The following is a 24,400-nucleotide window of genomic DNA, read 5'->3' as shown; positions in this document are numbered from 1 at the left end:
AGGAAATTCATGTGGTTTAATTTTCTGTAACAGAAACCATTTATGCTTTGATTCATTCATTAAGTTATATTATTGTTTTATGTTTTCTATGCTTTATATTATTTTTATTATTTTCATTACTATTATAACAAATGTTAAGCACTTACTATGTGTCAGGAACCATGAGAAGTACTAGTGAGCAAAATCACATGTGGACCTGCCCTAACAGTGCTTACACTCTGGGTTGGGAGAAGATCTAACATATGAATTATTATATAATTAATTACAAGTCTGATATGTTCTATCAAGAAATATACAGAACTATACGAGTGAATCACACAAACTTGACTGAGTTTGAGATACTTTAATAAGACTTGCAAATAGAGTCATCAAATAGCAGTTGTTTCAATGCGTTCAAAATTGCGGGGCAACATGAGTTTGACAGTCATCCACCCACAAAAGATAATGGAAACCCTGTGTACTTATGAGATTACCTAGGTACATACTCACAAGAGAAGGCAGTTTACAGCAAAAGACATCAGGAAGGCTACAGTTGAATGGCCAGGTGGAGGAGGCTGAGCCAAGAAATGATTCTGGAAACAGAGAGGCCAGCAAGAGAGGATAAGAGCCAGAGACTGTGATGCCAGGGAACCCTTGGAAGAGAGCGCATTCACAGAGAGAAATCAAGTAAGGGGAAGATGGAAAAGTCCACTGAGGTTAGCAAAATGGCCCTGGGGGACCTTATTGAGAGCAAAGTGATGGGGAAGGCACACTGAGGCGAGTTGCCGAGACTGCATTCAGCGAGCACAGGCAACCACCTGGAGGAGTTTGGTTGTGAAGAGAAGAAAGAAAGATATGGCTATGTGTAGCCTACAGGAGCAAAGAGAAAGTTTACTTTTTTGTTTGCTTTGTCTCTCAAGTATTTAAATACCAATCAGGACCCTAGAGTTGAGGCTATGGCCTATTCATAGGCATTCTGCTTAATTAGTGTAAAGCCTGGACTTCCGGATATTATTTAGAAGCGTCCAGGTGATTCTAACGGGCAGCCATATTTGAGAGCTGCTGTTCTAGGTCATACTTGCCCACATGTTTAGTTTAGAGTGAACACCAGTTTGCCCAGTATCAACTCAGTCCCAACATGCTAGACCTCTCACAGATTTACATCGGGACCAACGATTTAACAGGATCACCTCTCAGATCTATCCTGGGGAAGTTATCTTCTAGTGTTAATCTCCCTTAGTTTGCCAGGTTCAAAACATCCTTGTCCCCACGGGGGGTATTTGATCTCCTTCAGTAGACAATTTCAAAATGATAATCTTTTAATTATCTTTCTCACTAAAAACAAAGCCCAAAAATTCACTTAGATTTTTTGCTGTGTCTCTTTGGTTCTTGGAGCATATTTTTTAAACTATGACCACATGGCTCCACAAATTAATGTTAAGGTCATTTCTTTCCTTTCAGTCTGTGTTTTTAAGTTCCTACTGCGTCAAGATTAACACTGGAATATCATTTTAAAGTTTTAAACAACTATAAATATATACCATCTCAGTAATCACAAAAATGACACTGCAACTAGTTTGCAGAGAAAATGGAGGCCTAGAGAAATTGTATCATTCACCCAAGGTGACACAGCCAAAGAATAGTAAAGGAGGGCATGAGTCTAGATCCTCTGGTGGCATATCCACTGGATATCAAGCTGGCTCTCCATTGCTTGTAGCTGCTTTACATGAACTCCCCTGTCTAGCACTTTGTCTGGATGAAATACATATTTTTTGTACATATGTTTTTAGAGAGCAAAAACGCAACAGCAACAGGTGAAGGTAGAGTACCTCACGTGATAATGGCAGCGTCATCAGGAGATCGTGCACATGTGCATTTATGTTGGGAGCAGCATGAAGAGAAGATCCCAACAGAGTCAACACTCTTTGCTACTCAAGTAGATTCATAGAACTGTAGAGCTAGAGAGAAATCTTAGCCAAAATCTCTCATTCTATACAGGGGAAGTGACATCACATATAATTAGTTAATATCAAAGGTAATGTTCAAATGCAGATGTTTTCAAGACATTCAATGTGTCTTTTCCCACTTGCATCAGAATAACAATTAAAAGCATCCAAATATTCGTACTTGAGGACGATGGAGAAAATGGAATCAATTTTTAAACTGAGTATAAAGCTGTTCTAGAAACATCTAGAATCTGGAACCTCGTTTCCAGAGATGCACTTTCCAATATGAAGGCCACTAGCCACTTGTAACTATTTAAATTTCAAGCAATTAAAATGAAATAAAACTTTAAATTTTCTTCCTTATTTATTCTAGCCACACTTCAAGTGCTCATTAGTTACATGTGGCAAGTGGCTACCATTTTGAATAATGGAGATTATAGAACTTTACCCTCATGGCAGAAAGTTCCACTGAGCAGCACTGATCTGCCTAGATTATGCCAGTCACTAAGTTATGAGCATTGCTAGCTTTTCCCAATAGCATTCTATAGAGACCGTAAATGCAACATCAAAAGCTGCTCAACTTTATTATTGGACATGTCACCCACCATGGTTTTAAAATCATACTTAGGAAGAAAAGGATAAACTTCCCAGAAGAAAACAAGTTAGAATGTTCACACAATAGAAGGAATCCGCTGCTGTCACAGTTACAATGCTGCTTGTCATTCAGCAACCCCAACAAGAAAATTGAAAAGTTGACAGGCAAAGGATAATATTTAACGGTATAATAATATTATAAAAAGAACCAATAAGACTATTTTAAAGCTATGTAAATTAGACTAGAAGAAGGATCAATATGAAAAGTACAGGAAATATAAAGTTAGTTTTGCTTGAAAAACAACACTGACGAAACATCAAGTGCCCCCCAGTAAAGTCTGGGTTTGTGTGATGAGTGTGGGCAAGCATATCTGTGTAAGCCTCAAAGGGGAGCCATATGATGCATTGCCAAATCTTCTCAGTTCCTCGGTAATTCTAATTTGATCTTTATTTCAGATCAATGGTGGAGAGAAGCGACCTGCCTCTGACATGGGGAAAAAGCCAAAAACCCCCAAAAAGAAGAAGAAGAAGGACCCCAATGAGCCCCAGAAGCCTGTGTCTGCCTACGCATTGTTCTTTCGTGATACTCAGGCTGCCATCAAGGGCCAAAATCCAAATGCTACTTTTGGTGAAGTCTCTAAAATTGTGGCTTCGATGTGGGATGGTTTAGGAGAAGAGCAAAAACAGGTAAGAAAGAATGCCAAGAGGAGTGGCAATTGACACACTTTAAGAACATGTAGGCACTCAAAAAAAAAAAAATGGCTTCGGAGGACTTTGGGTGAATTTTTTGATGCCAGAACTAAGGCTGAGAATGTGCCCCATCAGAACCAGACTTCAGGAAACTTTCACATAATTTTATACTCCTTTCTTGCTCCTTCATAAATAGCCTGTTAGTTTCCTTTGTTTCAAGTTTTGTATACTGTAGTTACTTTTGGAAGGACTTTGACATGTCCCAGCCAGGATGACATCATTCCTTAATGTGGCCAAGGTGATCATAAAGACTAAAAAAAAAAAAAAAAAAAAAAAAATACTGAAAGTATTTTGAAAACTGTCCACACCTCTCTTTAAGCACTTACTATTTACCCTTTGGTCATCAAAACCCTCTTTGCTCTTTGTTAAATGAACCTCAGATTTAAAGGTTTCTACCCTTAGCCGTTCCCTAAAGACCACCAGAGCATGTTATTCAATCCCACATATACCGTATTTCTAGGCTGTGTTAAATGGGACCAGATGCCTGGTTATTTTCTTCTGGTGCCATGATGTGAGGACCATGCTGAGGGGGGCCATGTGGAGCACTCTGCATCTCAGCCACAGCAGAAGCAGTCCAGAACGTCTTGAGGAGGATGGGAATCATGGAGACAGAGCCAAGATTTCAGTACATAGATATAGCCCACCTCAACGAAGAAGCAATATTGATCCATATTTCTAAACCGGGGACCATATTGCCATTGTCGCCATCTAGAATGTCATTGTCAAAAAGAAAAAAAAATAGACAAGCATCATCACTAAGTTACAGTCAAAAATGATTACACAGATGTAGCTTTAGCTGCTGCAGGATACCAAATGGTAAAATGATGTAGTAGTCTCATAGCTGATTCTTGATAGAAACCTTTACCTTTCCTCATCAGGTCCGGGGAAGTATGTAAGAAACAAAGTCTCAAAGCTATATACATCTAGAAGGACCTCTATATTGTGAATATCGATCAACATCTAAATGTATACAGTTTCTTGCTCTTTTAAGAACACTTTCACATGATTTCTCTCATTTGGTCTGCTGAATACTCGTAGATACTTTTATCTAAATTTTCTAGATTTTGCAATAGAGCCAGATAGTTAGCTTTATTCATGTCATTCAGCGAGTGTTTGTTGAGCATTTTCTATGTGCCCCAGGCACTGTTCTAGACACTAGAGATCTAGCAGAGAACAAAACAGATTCCCTCATTCTGTTGAATGGTTTGTCTAAGATTACTTGGCTGCTACATGAAATTACTGTGACTAGAATTTATCACTCTGTGAAATCAATTACGGTGGAAATGGTAGAACGAGTTAATAAGAAACATAGAACCCAAACCCCCACCCCAGTTCTCCCCAAGCCTTCTTTTCTGTAAGCCAAAGCTACCTTTGACAGTCTGAAATCTCTACACATTTTCTTACGTCCCTTTCAAGATTGCCGTTTCATAGGAAAGCACAGGCCTACCATGTAGAGCACCATGTTGCAAGAGTCATCCTCCAGGACAGAAGACACACCACTGAAACATTCTCTATGCACTCAATTAAAATATCCATCTCACTAGTAATAAGGTAGTTGACATTGTGTTTTGTGCTTCTGTTGAAAACCTAATATAGTTGTTTCAGGATTTCAGAGCCGATTTCTGTCCTACCACAGATCAGTTTGCTCTCACACTCCCAAAGCTGAGGTGTGGTCCCCAGTTGATGCTGGACATTCATGGTGGGATTCTACAGTAACTTCACTCTTCCACTCAGTAGAGCGTTACTGAATGAGAAACTAGCTGCGTATAGACCAGGAATCTCAACCTTATCCTTGTTCCAGATTTCATAACCATAATGCCTCCCGGTTCCACCCCTGATGCCACACACCAGGACATACCCCTCTCTCTACTTTAGTCACTACTGTGTGTATTCTTAGTTAGGCACAAGGCTTCAATGCTATAAACTCTTTTGCTTGGTGAGATAAAATTTCCCAGAGAAGACATTCAGAAAGTGATTTCTCTCCCTAGGGGTTATGTGCAGCAAGTCTCGTTCATCAGAGGACATAGTGATTCCCCTCTGAAGACTCAGCCCTCCCCTCTACCCAAGACTCAGCAACTAAGCTGGGTGTGGTGTTCCAAGGCTCATGTGTTGCTCCTTTAGCTTCCACTTTTCCAACAGTTTTATTCCACAAAACATCAGTAGCCTGTGCTGTCACTCGTCTGACTGCTCTTCTCTATCTCCCTGACCCCAGATACCTTTTCCTAATGATTTCCCACATTCACTAGAGAAACCGGTGTGGTTTTAAGACCAGTGGTTTAAAAGGGGGAGGTGTACAAAGGCCTTCCTTAGCCCAGGATCGGTCCTTCACATTATCGACGTTAAAAGTCAGTGTCTACACCCATGTCTCTGGTGGAAAGGATAATATTCATATGATGAAAATCAGGTAGTTCCTCAAGGCAGCAAATATAGAGCTGCAGGTCGTTCCCACTAATTCTATTATAATAAGGCCGTTTATTTTTATTACAGCAAGAGGGGAAACATTAAGATAATATTCCACATTCTTTTTGTGTGACCATATAAAGTATTTACAGACCCAAAGAATATGAGATTCACTGTTCTCAACTGTCATGTTAAAAAGGAAAATTACCCCCAGTCTCCCATACCGCCTTTCAAATTGGGGCTGAGTCTTTCTAATGCAGAGAGGATCATAGTTATGATGTAACATTTAAGGATTTCTAATTGTATACGTGTGATGACAAATGTTTTTCCTCTTTCTCTTGTGCATTTTATTTCCAATTTACTAAGTAACTCGTAATGAGTCTACCTTTAGGTTCTCTTTTTTTTTTTTTTTTTTTCCTTTAGGTTCTGTCTTAACAGAAACAGTTGGGGTCTGGGGAAAGAATTTGTTTTACAAATGAACGATGAAATTCTCTTACAATTGGCCTGTAGAACTCATTGCATATTACAAAGCAATTTCGTGATCAGAACCCAGGTGTTAAAAAGTTATGCCAAGATTGTATGGGAAAATACCTTAATAAACATAACCATCTTTTTCTCTTATTAAAAAAAATTAATATTTTAAAAATGGAGCACCATTACCAAATCGAGGTATTGGGAGCAGGGTGAGTCACTCTAAAGTGGCTTGTCCCCATGCTTTATGCTCCTTTGACTTAGCAGGGGTTCAACCTAGCTCATCCTTCCCTCTTACAAGATGATCTTGCTTACTAAAGACAGTGAGGCCGAAGATTATGCGAAAAAGTATGGTCCATTCCACACAGAGGATGCAGGCCCATACCGGGGACAAGCAGAGAGAGGGTCAAATGAATGAAATCAGACACTGTGCTTACAAAGGGGAGCATACTGCATCAGATGGGCCGCAGCTCAGCTGCTCGGTGGCTGTGTTTCTCCCACAGTTTGCAAGAATTGCCAGCAATCGCGAACATGCCTGCCTAGAATGCACATTTGGGCATCAAGAGAATTTTAGCAAAATATCCCAAAGTGTTATGATGGTGTATTGCCACCTGTTCTTTCCCTTTATGTTGACTCATTGTGCCAATATAATATAGGATCTCTGTTTCGAACTTAAATTAATTGTATTTTCCCCTCATTTAATATTCAAATTTGGGAGCGCACAACCTGCCATGTATTTTCAAAGGAATGTTGCTGGAGCAGATTAGAGGCAGACCATTAAACTCCAAAATTTAGGCGTGTTCCGAGATCCCCCACGTGATGTCATTGGCATTGTGTAGGCAGCTGGTTCGGGTAGAAGCTAGGATTTCACGTGCCACAATTGTTTCAAAAATCCTGTTGTCATAATAGCCCACAATTATGAACAGCTACAAATATAAACACAAACCGGGGGAAAATGGACAAAATTATTGATGATTTATTAGGGGCTCTGAAAATTACAATATTTAAGGAAAAACAGCCATTAGTGAGATTACAATTGAATGCTTTCTTGACAGCCAGAGGGCACATGACTAATAGAGCTGCTGTGTGTTTATATCACATGCTTCCTCATTGTGGAGGGTAGGCGGGAATGAGAAGCCACTGCAGAAGGGCAGATCTTTATTTTCACAGTCCATGGTGAGGGAGCAATTGTATGTACTTTGGTTTCTGTGAAGAATCTCTCAAAGAAGAAGAACTAAAAGGAAGCTGAAAGAAGCGATAAAAATCCTCCAGGAACACGAGACCTCCCTTAGGAATCATTCCTACCAAAGCCACTGAACAAACTTCACATATCAGAGATCTCCCCATTTTAATACTTTGGAAGTTGGTGCTGAATCTGGAAGGGAAGGAGGATTGTGTTTGGGATTCCAACCAGAGGTTTTAAATGCTAATGAATCGTAAGACAATGGAGAGCCCACTGCAGAAGCATACTAAGTCGTTCAGAAGGCACTAGATGGAGAAAGGGAAATAAAACTTTAAGTATTGCTGTGATGTTGGTCTTTGCTACTTATCTTGCACTGACTGGAACCTACAGAGAGTGAAAAATAATAACTTAACAATATCACGCCCTTTATATTAGGCTCCTTGGAGTTTCAGCAACCCTCAGCATCTTTTTTATGAGGTTTCAGCTAAATTTCTTGTCTATCCCCATTATTTCTGAATTCTCTGATTCTGGTCACTGAAGTATAAGATCCGGGTCCACAGTGACAATAGCGAACAAATCAAACCCTACTAAATTAAAGAGTCCATCCAGCTTTGAAGCCGAAGGGATTGGTCCAAGGAACTATAAAAGGGTTCTCGGGTCCTTTTTAGCCACGGAAAGGCAGCTCTTAAGTGGAAAAGGAAAGTCACCTTAAATCAGAACCAGATGTAAATTACTAAATGAACCTTAAGTTCCCAAGTGGAGACACAGTTGGGCTGTAATACATTTAGCAAATTACAAACAAAATGTTCTTGTTTACATTACATTAAATGGCTTTAAAGCTTCAGCCAAAGAGCTAAATAAACACGCTGTTATGCTAAAAATGGAGTGGAAGGCCTGTTCGGAGTTTGAGTATATTCAGGAGAAACGGCAGCCCACGGTGCCGGGGGAGTATATTTTTGTAAACGTTCATCCTGTCGTGCATGGAGGAGGAGAGTAGATTTACCTCCAGATCCAGAGCCTAATGAGCAGATCTCACTTGCAGCGAAACTGTTTGAATACTGTAACATATGCCTTCTTTCAGGATGCATAATTCATATCCAAGGATATTAGCCATAGCAGCTCAGCTCAATAGCAACACCTCATTATTTTATCCCTCAGTATTTATTCCTATGTTTGACGCCTCATGAAATTACTGTTAATGTGTTTATATAAGGGCAGATCTGACACAAGTGGCAAGAATGTAATTTCCTACTCATTCTTTCCTGCTGCTGTGTCCTCTTCCCTGGGTAGAAGTGGCAAGTGTAAATAGTTAATTTGCTTCAATTATGAGCCTGTCCTGCTAAATTAGAAGCAGCAGGGATATGAAGAGCCAGAATTATACTTATGAGGCAGCTGACAAATCCTCTGAGCCCATGGAATCAAATCATTTACTCCTCATTGGTGCTCAAACACCCACTAGAGGAGTGCGGCCAGGGATCCCCCCTTCTTATCTTCTGATAAAATTTGGATTTTACGTCAACAATACTTAAGGTTAACTAAAATCCTGTTGCACTGTAACATTCACACATGTGTTTGTCTTAGCCATTTCCTTATGAACAGTATGTGTGTTTCCTTTTTTTTTTTTTTCCAACCGGGAGTGAAAAATGTGAAACAATGGTTCATGTATAAACTGTAGAATATAAGAAAAGTTTAATTCCTAAAAATGTGCAACTGAGGAATTAATTTTAATAATTTTTTTAGATGAAATGGTGAGGATTTTTCAGTTCCAAAATGCAGGTATGGATGTATCCATAGAACTGTTGGCACGTAATGGGATTATTGCATGCGGACGTAAACCAGTGTAGGACACATGTGGAAATATCTTAGGCTCATATACAGTGGAAGCAGACATTTCACTTGCAAGTTTCCATGACACTGATGGAGAGAGAATTTGAAGAAAATACTCCTTCAAGCCAGTTGTGCTTTATGTATTATCGGTGGAAATATTTGAAGCGGATGGGTTGTATATCTATATACCCAATCCTCTATTTCCACTGGTGTGCATTTTAACGTAGGAGACGCAATTCAGAACTTCATCGTGCACGCTGCGCGCCCATGCTTATACTCACAAAAGGAGAAATCTGGCCCTCGAGACTCTACACTCAATCGCACGTATTTCCTGAGCACCTACTATGTACCAAGCATGGCCCTGTTTGCTGGGCTTCATCTGTAGACGGTGCTAGTGGGTGTCAGAGAGACTCATCAAGGGGAGTTTTCCTGCAGCTAGGAGGAGCCATTGAGTCAACCAAGGTGGATCTAGGATACCGGATGGTTCACCACATGGTTTTGCTCTATGTGTTGCAGGATATTGGGTAAAATAACTATCCATTTTAGTCTATGTTTTCTTATCTGTAAAATGAGAGTACTGATACCATTGCAACCTTCTTGTTGAAAGAATTAAAAACTTTAGATAGAGGTAGAGCCTGCCACACACACAAAAGGCACACAACAGAGGCATGTTTTTAATGCCTTTTTTGATTCTGTAACTTCAGTTTCTCCCATCACATTAGGCTCAGAGTGGGCACCCAATATATTGTTAAGTGTGATTGAATGACATCATGCTTCCAGCCACCCTCATTTAATAAATCAACACATATATTTTGTAGCCTTTTTTTTTTTCAGACAAAGAGCTTGCCTACCCTTCCATAAGCAGGTTGCACCATTATTGTGTCGACCATTTAGAGGGATCAGATGGTCAGCAAAAGAATTGATAGCAAGATTTTTGTCACATCGTATAATATTTTCAGTCCTCTGAATACCACTTTATAAATGTCTTTGAGCTGCGGAATGCTTAAGAAAACGCTGAGCAAGTTACACATGATGGAAATTTAACCACATTTAAGTACTAAGTTCTATATAAAATACAGATGCATTTGCTCTAGCTGTCCTAAATAATAACAGCATTGAAAGAAGCTGCAAACGTTAATTTCTAAAGGATATAGCAGGGAATTGTGATTAAATTATTATTTCTTATACATAACTGTACTTCTAAGCATTTTCTATAAATAAGAACTTGTAGTAGGGACAAAAAAAAAAAAAACCCTACATTTGAAGTCAACCAAAAGGAAAAATGCCTTTTAGGTTTTTTTTATAGTGTTTGAATAGAATACAGAATTGGAAGAATTATACGTTTTTTTTTTCTTATTATTACTGCAAAGACTTGGTTGAAATAAACTACAACTATAGAGATTAACTAAGAGCCAGAGCAGAAAAGAAGGAAGGAAGAAGGAATTAAATGGTATTTATAAGATTTTCCTTTTTTGTATGAGTTAGATGGATTGTTTGTTTGGGGAAGAAGCAGAAAGTAGAAAAGGAAAATGACAGATTATATTAGCCTTTTTTTCTGTTTGAGTTTATCATATTCATTGATATTGAACTGCTGATTTTAATTAGGGATTAACAGCCTAGAAAAACATGTGTCCATGCTGGTATTTAGTGCATTTCCAAAATGATTCAGTGAATCACTAGATTATATGAACAGGATTTGGATTCTCTAGAATTGCTATTTGATGTCGATCTACATATGTTTTTGATTAGCCATTATATATGTTTTAGTTTAACCACTAAGATGCAGTCCTTAGATAGGATATGGTAGCTTTCTTAGAATAACAAAGCACAGCATATAACTAAGTTAGGACAGGATGAATTCAAAAGTGTTTGGATGAGCTGGGGAAAATGATAAATGATGTATTATGATTTTTAAATCCTCATCTGGCCAACTTTGCACTTTATTTCAAACAGCTGTAGACCATTTGGAAGCCATTTTGTAGCTTGGCCGAGTACTAATATTTACTGTATGAACCACATATCTTTAAAATATTTGTGTTTCCCTGAGGGAGAGAGACCGTTTCTTTCCCAAACTTAACTTTGACATAAATCAGACCCATCCTTCTAGGTTAGAAGGTTTGATCATTGCTGAGCTTGTTCCTAGCCAAACACCATCAGCGTCATCTTCGGTTTCTGTAAGTAGGAGACCTTCTCCATCCGTGAATTGAGGCTTTGAAACATTTTTGAGGAACTCTTTACTGATGGTTTTTAAATAGCTGTTCTAAAGTCAGGGTTTCCCACTTCACCTGTATGTGGAATTCTTAACATGGTTTTATCACTCTCTCAAACATTTGAGTTCTTGCCCTCTTTGGACATATCCATCAACTATAGAATTCAGAAAGCATCCATGTGCAATCTTAGAAGGTAGCATGAGAAAGACATACAGGGTATATAATACAGGAGCCATTAGGTAGTTCTCAAAGGTGAAAGTTCTAAATTACCATCAGGGAAACCACCTCAGATTTTAATTTCACTCTGGGCTACTCCCCTTTAACCGCAATTACAGAAATATACCTCCTGAAGTGACCACCCTTTGAATCCTCCTTCTGAACATCTGCAGCTATGCAGGAAAGAGCGGACCCATCGATCCACATAATATGACATGATGAGTTTACTCTTTTCTAAAGTGGTATGTAGGCACTTTTGTGATGATCCCACATAGCCAATCATCAATAGGCAATAGGGAGCCATTTCTAGAAAACAGGGCAGTCTGAATGCTAGTCAGGTATCCTGTAACCACATCGATCCCAGAGTGAAACAAGGGGGCACATATCCAGCCCGAAACCTATTGAGTTAGCCACCTTTCTCCAGTGGTTGTTAATCAACGAATTTCAGGAAAGTTAACACTTTGTGTGATGTTAACTCCTGGGAGCCCAGCAAAGGCACAGCCCTATAGTAACACTGGTGCTGTTTCAGTGGAAACCAAAGGCAAGAAAGATGGCAGATGCTCTAATCAGGCCATCTGACAACACCATCTTATTTATGGTTACTTAGAAAACGATGCTTTTGGTCAATGCTATAGGCCAAAGACTGTTATATTTGCCTTTGGAAGTCAAATGAACCCTCTTTAGCTGACTGGGGGCCACTTGGAGTAGCGTATGAATAAAAACATGTTGGAAATATTTCGAGTATACAAATGCATATTACCATCGAAGATATACTTACTAAATATTTGCTGCAAAGTCCTGAATAGCATCTCTCTCTGTGTGGGGAGAAAACCCTCTCAAAAACAGTTTTAAGGTATTAAAAGTAAATGTAAACATTGTCAGCTTAAGATCATTACTTGTAAATCATGTCTTGGAGAAGAGGTTGAAGGGAAAACTATAAACAGCAATCTGTCTCTCAAGAAAAAAAAAAAAAGCAATAAAAAGCAGGAGAGCTCTGTGTTTCTGACTGGGGCTGAATCAAGGCATCTACTATACACACAGACCATACTATTCAAAGGCATTTGTTGGAGGCTGACATTTGTTTGTTTTCATGTGTGCATTTCCGAACAAAGAATCTGAATTTGACTTCCAATAAGTAGCTCAGTGAATTCAGAATACTCTTGTACTTGAACCAAGGAATTTACTGGCTTTTTTACTAATAAACTTGTTTTAAGTTTCTTTGGTTTTATATTCAGTAGAGATGACACAATGGTTATATGATGATATTGCATGAATTCTTAATTGTCTTATGGTGATTGCCTTTTATTTTACCAAAATGTAGAAGTCTAGGCTGAAGACCTCCCAATAGGAAAACAATTAACACATTCATTTTATAGGGTCTTTTATAATTTTGTTGACAAGGTTAGTCATTTGTTTACCTTAAGTGAAATGTTCTGCTTTAACTAATATATTCATGAGTAAATAATATCTCTCACATCTTGAATTTTGCAGTTGGAGACTGGGCTTAGCAAACCACCTTTGGCATTAGAAACCATAAATTGACCTCTGCTGCTGACTTGGGCAGATATTTGGTCTTTAGACATAATTTATATTTAACGACCCTGACTAATTCTAAAGCCACTTTTCAATACTGATCTGTGTCTGTTTTTGAGCTCAGCATTACAAAATATTAGCCAAGCCTCATTCCCTGCTATAAAATTCAAGATGTGGGGAATTTAAAAATAGTTCTATTGATGAAAATACATTTCCATTTACACAGTAAATGGTGAAAAATATTTTATTCTTTAGGGCTGATTTCAAAAGATTGCCAAAAACAGACTCTAAAGCCTTGAAAGAATCAACTTAATGGCAGCCGACAACCATGTGTGTTCACTTTGCTAATCTTTCATTTTCGACTCTAATGACTCCTTTCTGTTTAACCTAGCGATGTGACCTTTAGCATACCAGCAAGTCATTTTTCAGTACTTTTGCTCCATTTAGGATGATTTTACTTTTATTTTCAAGATGATTCCCTCTGAAAGATGAAAAGCTTCTGTAAAATGAAATTCATTTCAGAACATTTGTATCTCTTCACAATGAGGTGTCCACAGATCCATGTCATCCAATGTCTTCGTTGGAAAGGGCATGACCAGAGCAAGCTACACGGCATGGCGTGCATTACAGTCCTTGGCCACTCAGCATCCCCATTCCACTCCCCAAATGCGTCTTTGACCGCCATAGCCGTTTCCTGAGTCTTTGAAAACGGAACTTCAAGGCTCAAAAGGTTAAAATAGTGATGAACCTGCAAACTTTGTAACTGTTCCCTTTGATTTACTTTTCGAACGTAATTGGTCATCTTTGAATTCTGTCCTTGTTTTTATATTTAGCATGGACCATGTATACCAAGATTTTAATGCCCTGTAGAATTATCTGCCCATTATATAAATATGAATGGCTTCTTTACCCGCTTGTGGTTTCCCTGGGAACCTTCATCAATAGTATCTTTCTAAGCCAACTACCACCACTCTCAAAGTAACCCAGATAAATCCTTTCATATGCTTAATGTAAATGGAAAATTTTACTATTGTTAATCTTCTTCTTATCTAGTCTATTGCTATACCTCTTAGAAATCTGTTTCATTAAGAAAACACAATATTTAGGGAGATATATATTATTATATGATATAATTGCGTGTGTGTGCGTGCGCACACATGCAATTATCATTCTGCATTGTACTTCTCTGGAAACAAAACCAGATGCACTTTCTAATTTAAGATTTTTTCTTGTTGTGACAGGTCTATAAAAAGAAAACCGAGGCTGCAAAGAAGGAGTACCTGAAGCAACTAGCCGCATACAGAGCCAGCCTTGTATCCAAGGTAACGTGCAACTGTGCAGTACCAGGATGGAGTGTGGCCATCTTATTAGAGCCTACAATGGTCATTTAAAAGCATAAAAGATCACTTTAGCGTTTCTGCACTATCTTCTTTGTTGAAAAAGAAAAAGTAAATCTTAAACAAGGCTATATGTTATGGAAATATTTGTTCATACCTGAAGTCCAGAGTGGCATCCTCTGGGGCCTTCTGTGAAATATTGTCCACCTGTAGAATACTGGCACATTCTTAATCCTGAGCCAACATTCTATTTCTCCATATCCTTCCTTAAACTGCCCCCTGTCCCACGCCCCATCCCGTTGGCCTTTAGCTGAGGAGAAGCCAACTGACTGAAATTCGAGCCTCATTATAGTAGCATTAGGAGGTAAGCCTGCCCCCCTCAAAAAACCACAGCATTTCATTTGAAATGAAAACACCACTTAAAAATATTTTAGGCTTTAGAATATCTTAAACACTAGTCCTTTCTGTGATAAATACTCAAGAGTTGACTCTCTTTGGTCTCAGATTATTAAAGATATAGTTCCCTTTATAGATTGCTCAGGGAGGTGACCTCAGAGAGACAGAGCTGAATCTGTAAGTACTTGACAGGATGTCCTCTCAAGTCCAAATTTGACTATTCTTGGCTCAGAGTGACTTTGGGCTCTGGACTTCATTCCATTTACCCACGAAAACTGTTTCCTCTTTCATCCACAAATATCCATTCCCCTTCCAACAACCCTAAAGTAATTCTATAAATGAGTTTTCTATCAAGGAAAATATACACTGAATATATTGATGCAGAAAACAAAAGAGAACACAAAATACAAATGCATGAGAAATTTCATTTCACTCTTGGTCTAATGCAACTTTATGTTCCACTTCTAAGGTATGACATGGTGGGGAAATTTACTATTTATTATTTAACCTTAAAATTTCCAGCTCTCCTGTACTATCTCACTAGGGATCTCACTTTCTAGTTTATCTCACTCCTTTGGAAAATATTTTTATTTTCTGCTGATACCATCTCCCATTTCTGTATATTTACAGAATTCACAGAATGTGTGTGAAATTTTAACCAAAAAATGAGGTACAAAATATTAGATCCAATAGCAAACAAACAAACAAAAAAAGAGTTACAAATTACTAGATCCATCCAGCCATTGGGTTAAATAGCCATGTTGATATTATTTAGATTAATATGCCCCAAATGTAAGAGGGATTTTTTTAAAAAACGCATTCTCCTTATTTCATCTAAGATAAGTTTCTTTTTGAGCTTTTTAAATAGAAGTCTAGTCAGAATGTTTTCCATATGAGAAAATCAATACATAAAGTCTCAATCCCAATACAAAGCACTGTGGTTAATGTTATGCAGATTGCCAGAATGTTATAATACTGACTAAGCCTTTACTTTCAAAACAAGTGTCCTCAGATTTGCTCTTCACTGCAACTTTTCCTACTGTTCATTCTCAGAGTTGCAACCCTCAGTATACGGCAATTTATATAAATGCTGTGAACTGCCATTTCTACATTTAAAAAACCAAGCACTTTTTTTACAGCTTACTCTGACTTTTTTTTTCCTCTTTGGCAGTAGGAATTTTGCTGGAACTGTTGAATGTCTATTTATGTACAACTATCTATTGTGTGTATACAGATTGAAGGAAAATTACAAATACCCTCTCCAGGTTAGAAAAATGGCCCTCTGATGTGGTACACGAGTGGATATTTGCAGCATAACCTTGCAGGCCCGTACAGAACATTTACCAACCTATCTTCCCATTGTACACGGACACTTATGTAAAAAATCCATTTCTTTTCCACTGTAAATAGTGTCAAGGAAAATAATAGCCATTCATATTCACACATACACTTTTTCAATGTTGTAGGTTTTTGTACATTATAATTTTTTTCCCTCTTCTGGAAGATCTAAAGGTACAATCATAAAATGCGACATGATAATAATAGTTAAAATTCCAGGTAACCACAGAGCACCAGCCAAACTCTGTTTTCCCCCATTCACTCATTCATGTATTCATTTAGCAAGTTTCCCTGAGCATGTGGTTTGTGCTGAGCACTGTGCCAGGCTCAAAGGACACAGTGGAGAATAGGCAGATATGGTCCCGGAATTTAAGAAGCTTTCCCTTTTGTCGGGGAGACCAATAGTGAAAATGTAAACTAATAAATGACCAAGAGCTTTGAGAATCTAAGCATTCGGAAGGAAATAAAAGAAGGGATCTGATAGGATGGTCTGCAAAAGTCCTCTTTGAAGAGGTGACCTCAGAGCTGAGAGCCAAAGGAAGACAAGGAGCTTGCAAGACCCAGAGGGAGCCTAAGGGGGAGGCGACCAGGCCACAGTCAGCAAGTGTGAAGCCTCTGGAGACAGAAGTGTCTCCTTGAAGTCAGAGGTCAGCGTGGCTAGAGCTGAGTGAAGAGAGAGAGCATGGTTTGAGGTGAAGCTGGGAAGATGGGCAAGGTCCAAATCACCAAGACCTTACAGGACATTGAAAGGAGCTGGATTTTATTCTCAGTACAGAGGGAAGCCACTGAATGGGTTTCAGTAAAGGATGGATACTCGGCTTTATATTTTTATTTTATTTTATTTTTTTTGGTTTTATTTTATTTATTTATTTGAGAGAGAGAGAGTGGGGGAAGGGGCGGGGTGGGGAGAGGGACAAGCAGACCCTACACTGAGCACAGAGCCTGATGAGGGGCTCGATCTCAAGACCCTGAGACAGTGAGCTGAGCGGAAACCAAGAGTTGGACGCTCAACCGACTGAGTCACCCAGGAGCCCTAGATTTATAGTTTTAAAAGATTAATTTATGTGACTGTGTTCCCTCCATCCCCACGCCTCATCCCTCAAAGTGAACTTGATTATAAACATTCCGCTAAAGAGGAGAAATACGTACGTATTTCACATACGTAAAAAGTGCCCGAGCCCGGAGGTGACGTACACCATCCTCCATCCCTGTGCTGGGCCTTGTTGTCATAGGTCCTAACAGTGTGCTTGACCTGCTTCCTTAAAACACCTCCCGCCCCACAAGTGTGGGCAGAGCATTGACATTCTCACTTCAAAGGTCATTGTTGTCAATGAAATACTGTATTAACCAAAGCACCTTGTCTCTTTTCCTAAGTTCGTGTGGGCAAATTTTATTTACTCCTCCAGGGCTACATACATATTTCAGTAGATATTTTCTCTGCAACGCATTCACTTCACCAAATAGGGCTTTGCTTCCCTGGACCAATAGCTCTCCCCCTTGCTAATCGGCAGCCATGTCAAGTCTGCAACTTCTCGCTGCTTCCACTCCAGGCCATGCTCTGCATCCCACCCAGGGCTGCACAACACCTGCTCTGTGTCAGGCACAAGTCTTGGTGCTGAGAACACAAAGACAAATACAGATCAAAGTAAAATGTGTCATGGCCCTTGAAAAGCTTGAAGACTCTAGTCTAAAATTAGCCGCTTCTTAGGAACATAATCAAAAATAGAAACAGCCAGTGAACATTGTCTCCACCTATGAGACTGAGTCATAGGATTAGCAATGTTTCCCTCAATTAGCGACATTCCCACTTAAATGTACTCTATACCATCAAATCCAGCATATTAATTCTCATGACTCCAGGTCCGAATAAAATTGAAGTCTACCAAAAATAAAAACACTCAGTCATGGTAAATAAATTTATTCTAACCTTTATACTTCCAAATGACAACATTGACAGATTCTCAGCAAGATACTGACTTTTTTTCCAATAATAACAAATACAAATGGTATCTTGCTATCGAGTAGCTTGCGCGTCACACACTGCATGGCATTTTCCACGTATCCCTACTCATCATAACAACCCTACAAAATAAGGTTTAGCCCATTTTCTAGATGGTCTCTAGGCAGAGAGATTAAGTGATTCACCCACAGAAATGAGAGGCTGGCAGTAGCAAATAGGGTTCAAACTCTTTGCCCTCTTGTTCAAAAGCTTATAGGCTTTTTTCTATCCTGAGTGATTGTCAAATATTTATATCTCTAAAACTACAATAAAACTGTAGTTATCCCCCAACAAATTGCATGCCAACTCTTACGTATTAGACAGCTAAGAGTAAAGCTGCCCTGACTTAATTGTGGGGAGGAGGGGGAGTGGGGCAGAGTAGAGGTGTAGAGGCTTCTGAATCTCGCCCTGCCCCAACTCCCTACCCCCCACTACCAGGGGCTGACCAGAGACCCTCAGAGGAATCTGGAGCCTGCAGAGTGTTTGGGAAGCACATGCTTTTCCAGCTGTGCAGGCATGTCACCTGGTTCCACAGAGCCAGTGACAGACCCAGCCAGCAGAGACGACCTGTTGTGCAGACACACCGGAATTGAAGGATGCATGAATAGGAGCACAGAGTATTGCAAATACGACACCGGTCAGACCCTGGAATAATTTATTCAACTTTGGGCTCTATCATTTAAAGGGGGAAATTGAAGAAATTTCAGGAGAAAAAGTCATAAAAGTAACTGAAAGGTAAAAGGCAGTAAGGTAGTAGCTGAGAAGAGAGAAATTGAAATTCCTAAGCCTGAAAAACAAAGACTCAGGCACATTCAAGCCCATGACAGGCTTTAGCCCCAGGACTGTGATTACCTGTGCCCCATTTTCTCTGACTCCAGAACCAGAAAAAGACGCCATTTCAAACTGGAGGAATTTGATCAGAACAGGGCATTATTAAACTCTTGAATTGGCTGGGTACACAACTTCTTTTCATAGAGAAATTTAAAAGCAGGAAGCAAAGGTTTATAAATAAGAATTGGAGAAGATCTCTAAGGCATAGGGCATCAAGGAAAATCTATTAAAGGGCCTTTAAAGTGCCACCGACAATTAATTGTCCATGGCCCATCTACAAGAACGCCCCCGATCTCATCCACAGTGCTACCAACATCACAGTGAGAGAGTTCTCAGGGCAGCAAAGTCCACAGGCCCTGGGAGCAGGTGGATCTGGGTTCAAATTCCAGGTTTCCCTCTTCCTAACGTCAATTCCTTCATGCAAATTATTCAGCTGCTTGAAGTCTCAACTTACTCATCTGTTAAACAAAGAAGATGATAGGACCTACATCGCAGAGTTCCCATGAGGATAAAATAAAAAACACCGTATAAACTCCATGATTCAGGATCCCAAACACAGGAAGCACTTAATAAATACCAGCTATTTATTATTATTATCATTATTATTATTGTTACCACAATTATCATCAACTTTATTTTTCATGTTGTTGGTAGGTGTGCAGAGTTTGTGTGTGATAGAAAATTTAACTGGCTCATATTTTCAATTTGTGTGCAAGGCTGCTCTGATATAAAGGAATTTTAAAAGTGACATTAAAATAAGAAAAACTTGCTTCATGGATACATCCTTTTGGAAAGATGAAAACTGATCTAGATATTTAAAAAATTCATCTACACAGCTTTCCTCATGGAAATGGTCTTTATGAGCCATTAGTCAGGGGAGAGTAAGAGTAGTCTGAGGACCAGAAACATATACCATTATGAAGGCTAGAGGTCCCTGGCTTGAACACTATATTTAAGGTCATTTTGGGTTGGGCTATTAAGTAAAGCTTAAGGATATATAGTTTTTCCATAGACTCAGGAATTCCTAGACCTAGGTCTAAATCATTATGTTGAAAATAATGCATAACTTTAAACTCGTTTCATTTTACCACATAGACCAGAATTTATATTCCCAAAATGAGTGTTGCATTCAAAGTAGTCACTTTGGGAGGCTACAAACTTATTTTATTATTGCTCCCAGAATTCAAAAGATTTTTGAAACTCCTCTTTTAGAACTGCAGTCAGGAAAAGTTTATAAGCCACATTAGAAAATCAATCTTGTTACATTGTTTTCACACCTCATTCTTTTCCCCAAACATCACCCAGATGTAACCCACAGACCTGGCTTCCAGTGATGATTAGCTGTTTCCCAAAATCAAATCCACCATCAAAAGACAAAGACTTGTCTGAGGATATGTCAAACAGTGTCCCACAGGCTCTGAAGAGAATTCCAGAAGGGAAATTCCCAAATATTCCAAGTAAAAGCAACATTATTGAAATATTGAAATATGCATACAGCTTCTTAGGAGTGCCAACCGGGGTGGGGCGGGGGTGCTTGGGTGGCTCAGTCAGTTAAATATCCGACTCCCGACTTTGGTTCAGGTCATGATCTTGGGATTGAGTCCCAAGTCGGGCTCCACACTCAACAGGGAGTCTGCTAGAGAGTCTCTCTCAGCCCCTCCCCCCTCTGAAAATAAATCAATAAATCTTTTAAAAAAATAAGAAAGTGCCAACCTGGAAGGAGGCAACAATTGAGTGAATATGTTCTGGTATGTTAAATAACGGTAATCAGAGTCGTGACTTTAAGGGCACACATCAGATAAGAAACTATTTCTACCTTGAGCGGGGGTGCCAAAATGTACAGGGGACAATGGAAGCTTTTTATAAAAATGTACAGTGGAGGACAATATTGAATCAAATTAGGAAAGTTCTCTGTTGCCATGACCAATAGTAAAGAACCACAACATTTAGTTCAATGGAAGGACAATAAACTCAAAAGAAATGATTTCTTTTGTTTGAAATAACTTATAGAATTCATGTCATGGAGAGCTATTGAGACAAATACTGGGTCTGAATTTGAAAATGGGATGGATTATTTTATGACTGTTAACATAAAATTTGCAGCTCCATAAGCCCAGATCGTGATTTAAAGATAATAAAATCTCATGCTTCAGGGTGTAAGTTAATCACCTGCAAGGACCAGGAGGAATTTTCCTTTCAGAAGTAAAAATGCACAATTGAGTTGGTGCATAAATTTTGTTTAATTTCCAGTGCATTAAGTATTGGTCAGTGCTGAAAACAAGAATCAAATTAGATGGACTATTAATCTGATTTGGTTCAACAACTCCTATATTTTTGCTTCCACTGAGTTTTATGTCTTATGTTTATACTTTGCTATTTTAAATAACAATTGCTTTGTCAGTTTCTCATTTTTATAGCACTCATCATCCCAGAATGGGGGCATTTATACACTATTCAGTATTGTCTGCTTTATACAAAGTAAATGGGATTGAAACTATCTCAGATAATCAACAACATGGTTAATAAGAAGTATCTTAATGTTTATAGAGTTGTGTCTCTTGTGGAAGATTCTATTGAGAAGACCCAAAAGGTCTCTGTTCACACACACACACACACACACACACACACACACACACACACGCTCATTTTGCTGATGGAAAACATCTTTCAGAATCAGTGGTCTAAAAGCAAATAGGAAATAGAACTCAGAAACTAATAGCAAAAACACATTCCGCCCATGAAAATGTCAGATTCAGGGGTAAATTTTCAGTTGTGTTTACAGTGGTAAAATCACATTTGCCAGGTGACCTACCCAAAGCACACACCACTAATGAAAAGTGGTTAGTGTATTTGAAAATAGAAGCAAATTTAAATGACTTAGTTTGTATGAGAAAGCAGTTTTAATTTATGAATGGTAGGTATAGAGATCTTCATAAACAATCTAATTGATTTGCAAAATTGTAGCCTTGCTTTCATAGTTTAATTAGAAGAAAGTGACAGAGTAGATTAAATTTATGATTTCTTCATATTCCCATTTAATCAGACTATGAATTCGTGGCACTTTGCTATGGAAAATAACTTATTCTACCCATCTTCCAAAGAAATAAAATATCTCTGTAATTAATAGGCAGTTTGTTGTATTAGTCTGTTTAAGAATTAACCAGAAGTGAAGCTAGAAGCAGATTTTTTCGCCATCTAAATGAATGGACCTTCACATAAAGATACAAATTCTTAAAATACAGGTGGAACACAGTAAGCTTCCTTGCGGCCCGCCATCCACCCCAGATCCAGTGGGGAGTAAAGGGCAGGGTACCTAACCGAAGGACAGAGGGTTATAATTTCTCATCACTTCTGGAAAGGTATGGTTCATGCTGACACCAGAGAAGAGAGTGGAAAAGACCAATCTGATATTCTGTGGGTTTTCAAAGATTTCAGATCTTTCCTCACCCCTTGGGAAGAGGAATGGCATATCTTGTCAGGAGTCTCAGTAAGGGAAACAGTGACAGCATGGAGTCTTGGTCAGGAACAGTCATTTGGTCATTCAACAAATGTGTTTGTGTTCTCTATGTCCTGTCACTATGCCAGATGCATGAGACACAGATATTCAACTTCTTACCAAAACAGAGATCCTTTCCTTGATGATGCAGGACATTGTCATCAAGAGAGACGTCAGAGAGCGAGCCTCCATTGGTGCGCCTATCATGTATAGACACATAGCTAGACACTGGACACGTTATTCATCTTGTCACATTCAACAATTTAGAAAGTAAAGGGAAAACATGTAACTTCCCAAAAGTCTTCCTCCCTTCATATTAAAAATTATGTTTCGAGTGTTGTCTAACTCATCATTTTTGGAAATCTATTTAATTTGTTTGCCAATAGTCCTTCTAGGGATTAAAAGTACTAGTTCAAAATAGGTTTAGCATTACTGATATTTACATACCTTAGTGGGGAGGAGATAAAAGACAAACAAATGGCTGGATAGACAAAATGTTTTGTGTAATTACCATGAGAAAATCGTCTTCATGAGGTTGGCAAGAAGTATCTCAAATTAGGCTAGAATCTGTTTTTATGAACCTATGTCTCTATATCTCCATCTGTGAAATGATCTTTCTATCATCTCTCTATACGGTGGGCCGCATGCTATTATTCAAAAGGTGGAATTCAAAAGAATTTGGTTCATTGTTTATTTTGAATTCACCATTGAAAATAACCATTACCATGTACATGCCTTAGCTCTTCCAGGCTGAAATTGGGAAGCCACCGGCTTCCTAAATCCTTCAAGAAATTGTGTCACTGTCCTTAGCTTAGAATATGAAATTCACTATGCAGATAGTTTTCCAAGAATCATGAAACTATAGATTAGTGTCATATTACACCTGGATTGTGTAATTTAAGTATGCATCTCAAAGCAACAAAAATTAGCTTATTTCAGGCAAGAAATGACTATTTAACTTGAAGTATAGTTCTATTTGCCATTTTAAATATGTATGTGTAATTTATTAGTTCTTCTGAACCAGTGCTTTCCGTTGAAGGTGATTCTCATGAAATGACCCATTGAGAGAAGGTTTCTGTGGTTCTCAGTTGGAGATTCACAACACACATTAGCCTACTGAAGGCTCTGAGAAGGCACTGGTTTGTTTCCCTACACATTTTATCCTGGAACCTTGTTTTTTATAAGACATTTATTTTTCCACACATCCCCCCCCAGTACAATTTGGAACTGCGTGTGTCATGGGGTGAAGTGGGTGTTGTCCCTAGAAAGGCTTGCCAGGACTGGCTGCAGGCCCCCGGAGCCAGCCCCGCTGCTGGCCAAGCGTCTGGACTCACCAGGATTTGGCATTTCTATTTCTACGTGTGGCCTAAGTCTATTTCTCAAAGGTTGTTCAGTTGGACAAATGTATTTATTTAATTACATGGCTGCAGTTCCCGGGACAATTGTATGATTATGTCTGAGCAACATGTCATATGCACCTATGTGCATTTTGTTTATGCGTACACACGTTCAGGTCACCTACCTATACTCTGGAGATACAGTGTTACTTGATGACGAGGTGATTATTGGCTCGAGAAATAAAAATGAAAACATTTTCCCATCCACATATTTCAGAGCTTTGATAGTATGGGTGATGGGAGTGATTTTTCTCCTATTTAAATTAAAAACATCTATAAAGCAAGAAATAAAGATGCACTCACATGGATTAAATTTTATAGATACCCATCGTGTGTAATAGTTCTGTTCCTAAAGGGAGTTGATGCAATATGTAACTAAGTATGAAATTAGCCTTTCTGTGGCAGGCTAAGAAGGAGGCGGTAAACACAATGAAACTGCTTTCCCAGATGACTTCACTACACGGACACACAATAAACACATAATCTTCTTGGCATAG

General features: G+C 38.8%; 1 protein-coding gene across 5 annotated transcripts in view; it reads left to right on the top strand.

The window, feature by feature from the left end:
• TOX (thymocyte selection associated high mobility group box) overlaps positions 1–24,400 on the top strand; it is a 298,404-nt gene that overhangs the window by 262,445 nt on the left and 11,559 nt on the right. For all 5 annotated transcript variants that reach the window (XM_025870621.2, XM_073892793.1, XM_025870622.2 and 2 more), the window contains 2 exons: positions 2,976–3,206; positions 14,351–14,431. In XM_025870621.2, the coding sequence (XP_025726406.1) occupies positions 2,976–3,206; positions 14,351–14,431 (312 nt within the window). The remainder of the gene's footprint in view (positions 1–2,975; positions 3,207–14,350; positions 14,432–24,400) is intronic.

Source organism: Callorhinus ursinus, unplaced genomic scaffold (genome assembly GCF_003265705.2).
Source record: "Callorhinus ursinus isolate GAN/ISIS: 27379988/994484 unplaced genomic scaffold, GSC_fseal_2.0 scaffold5, whole genome shotgun sequence".
NCBI lineage: Eukaryota > Metazoa > Chordata > Mammalia > Carnivora > Otariidae > Callorhinus > Callorhinus ursinus.
The sequence above is the reverse complement of the archived record's forward strand: the minus strand, read 5'-3'. Positions and strand labels throughout refer to the sequence as shown.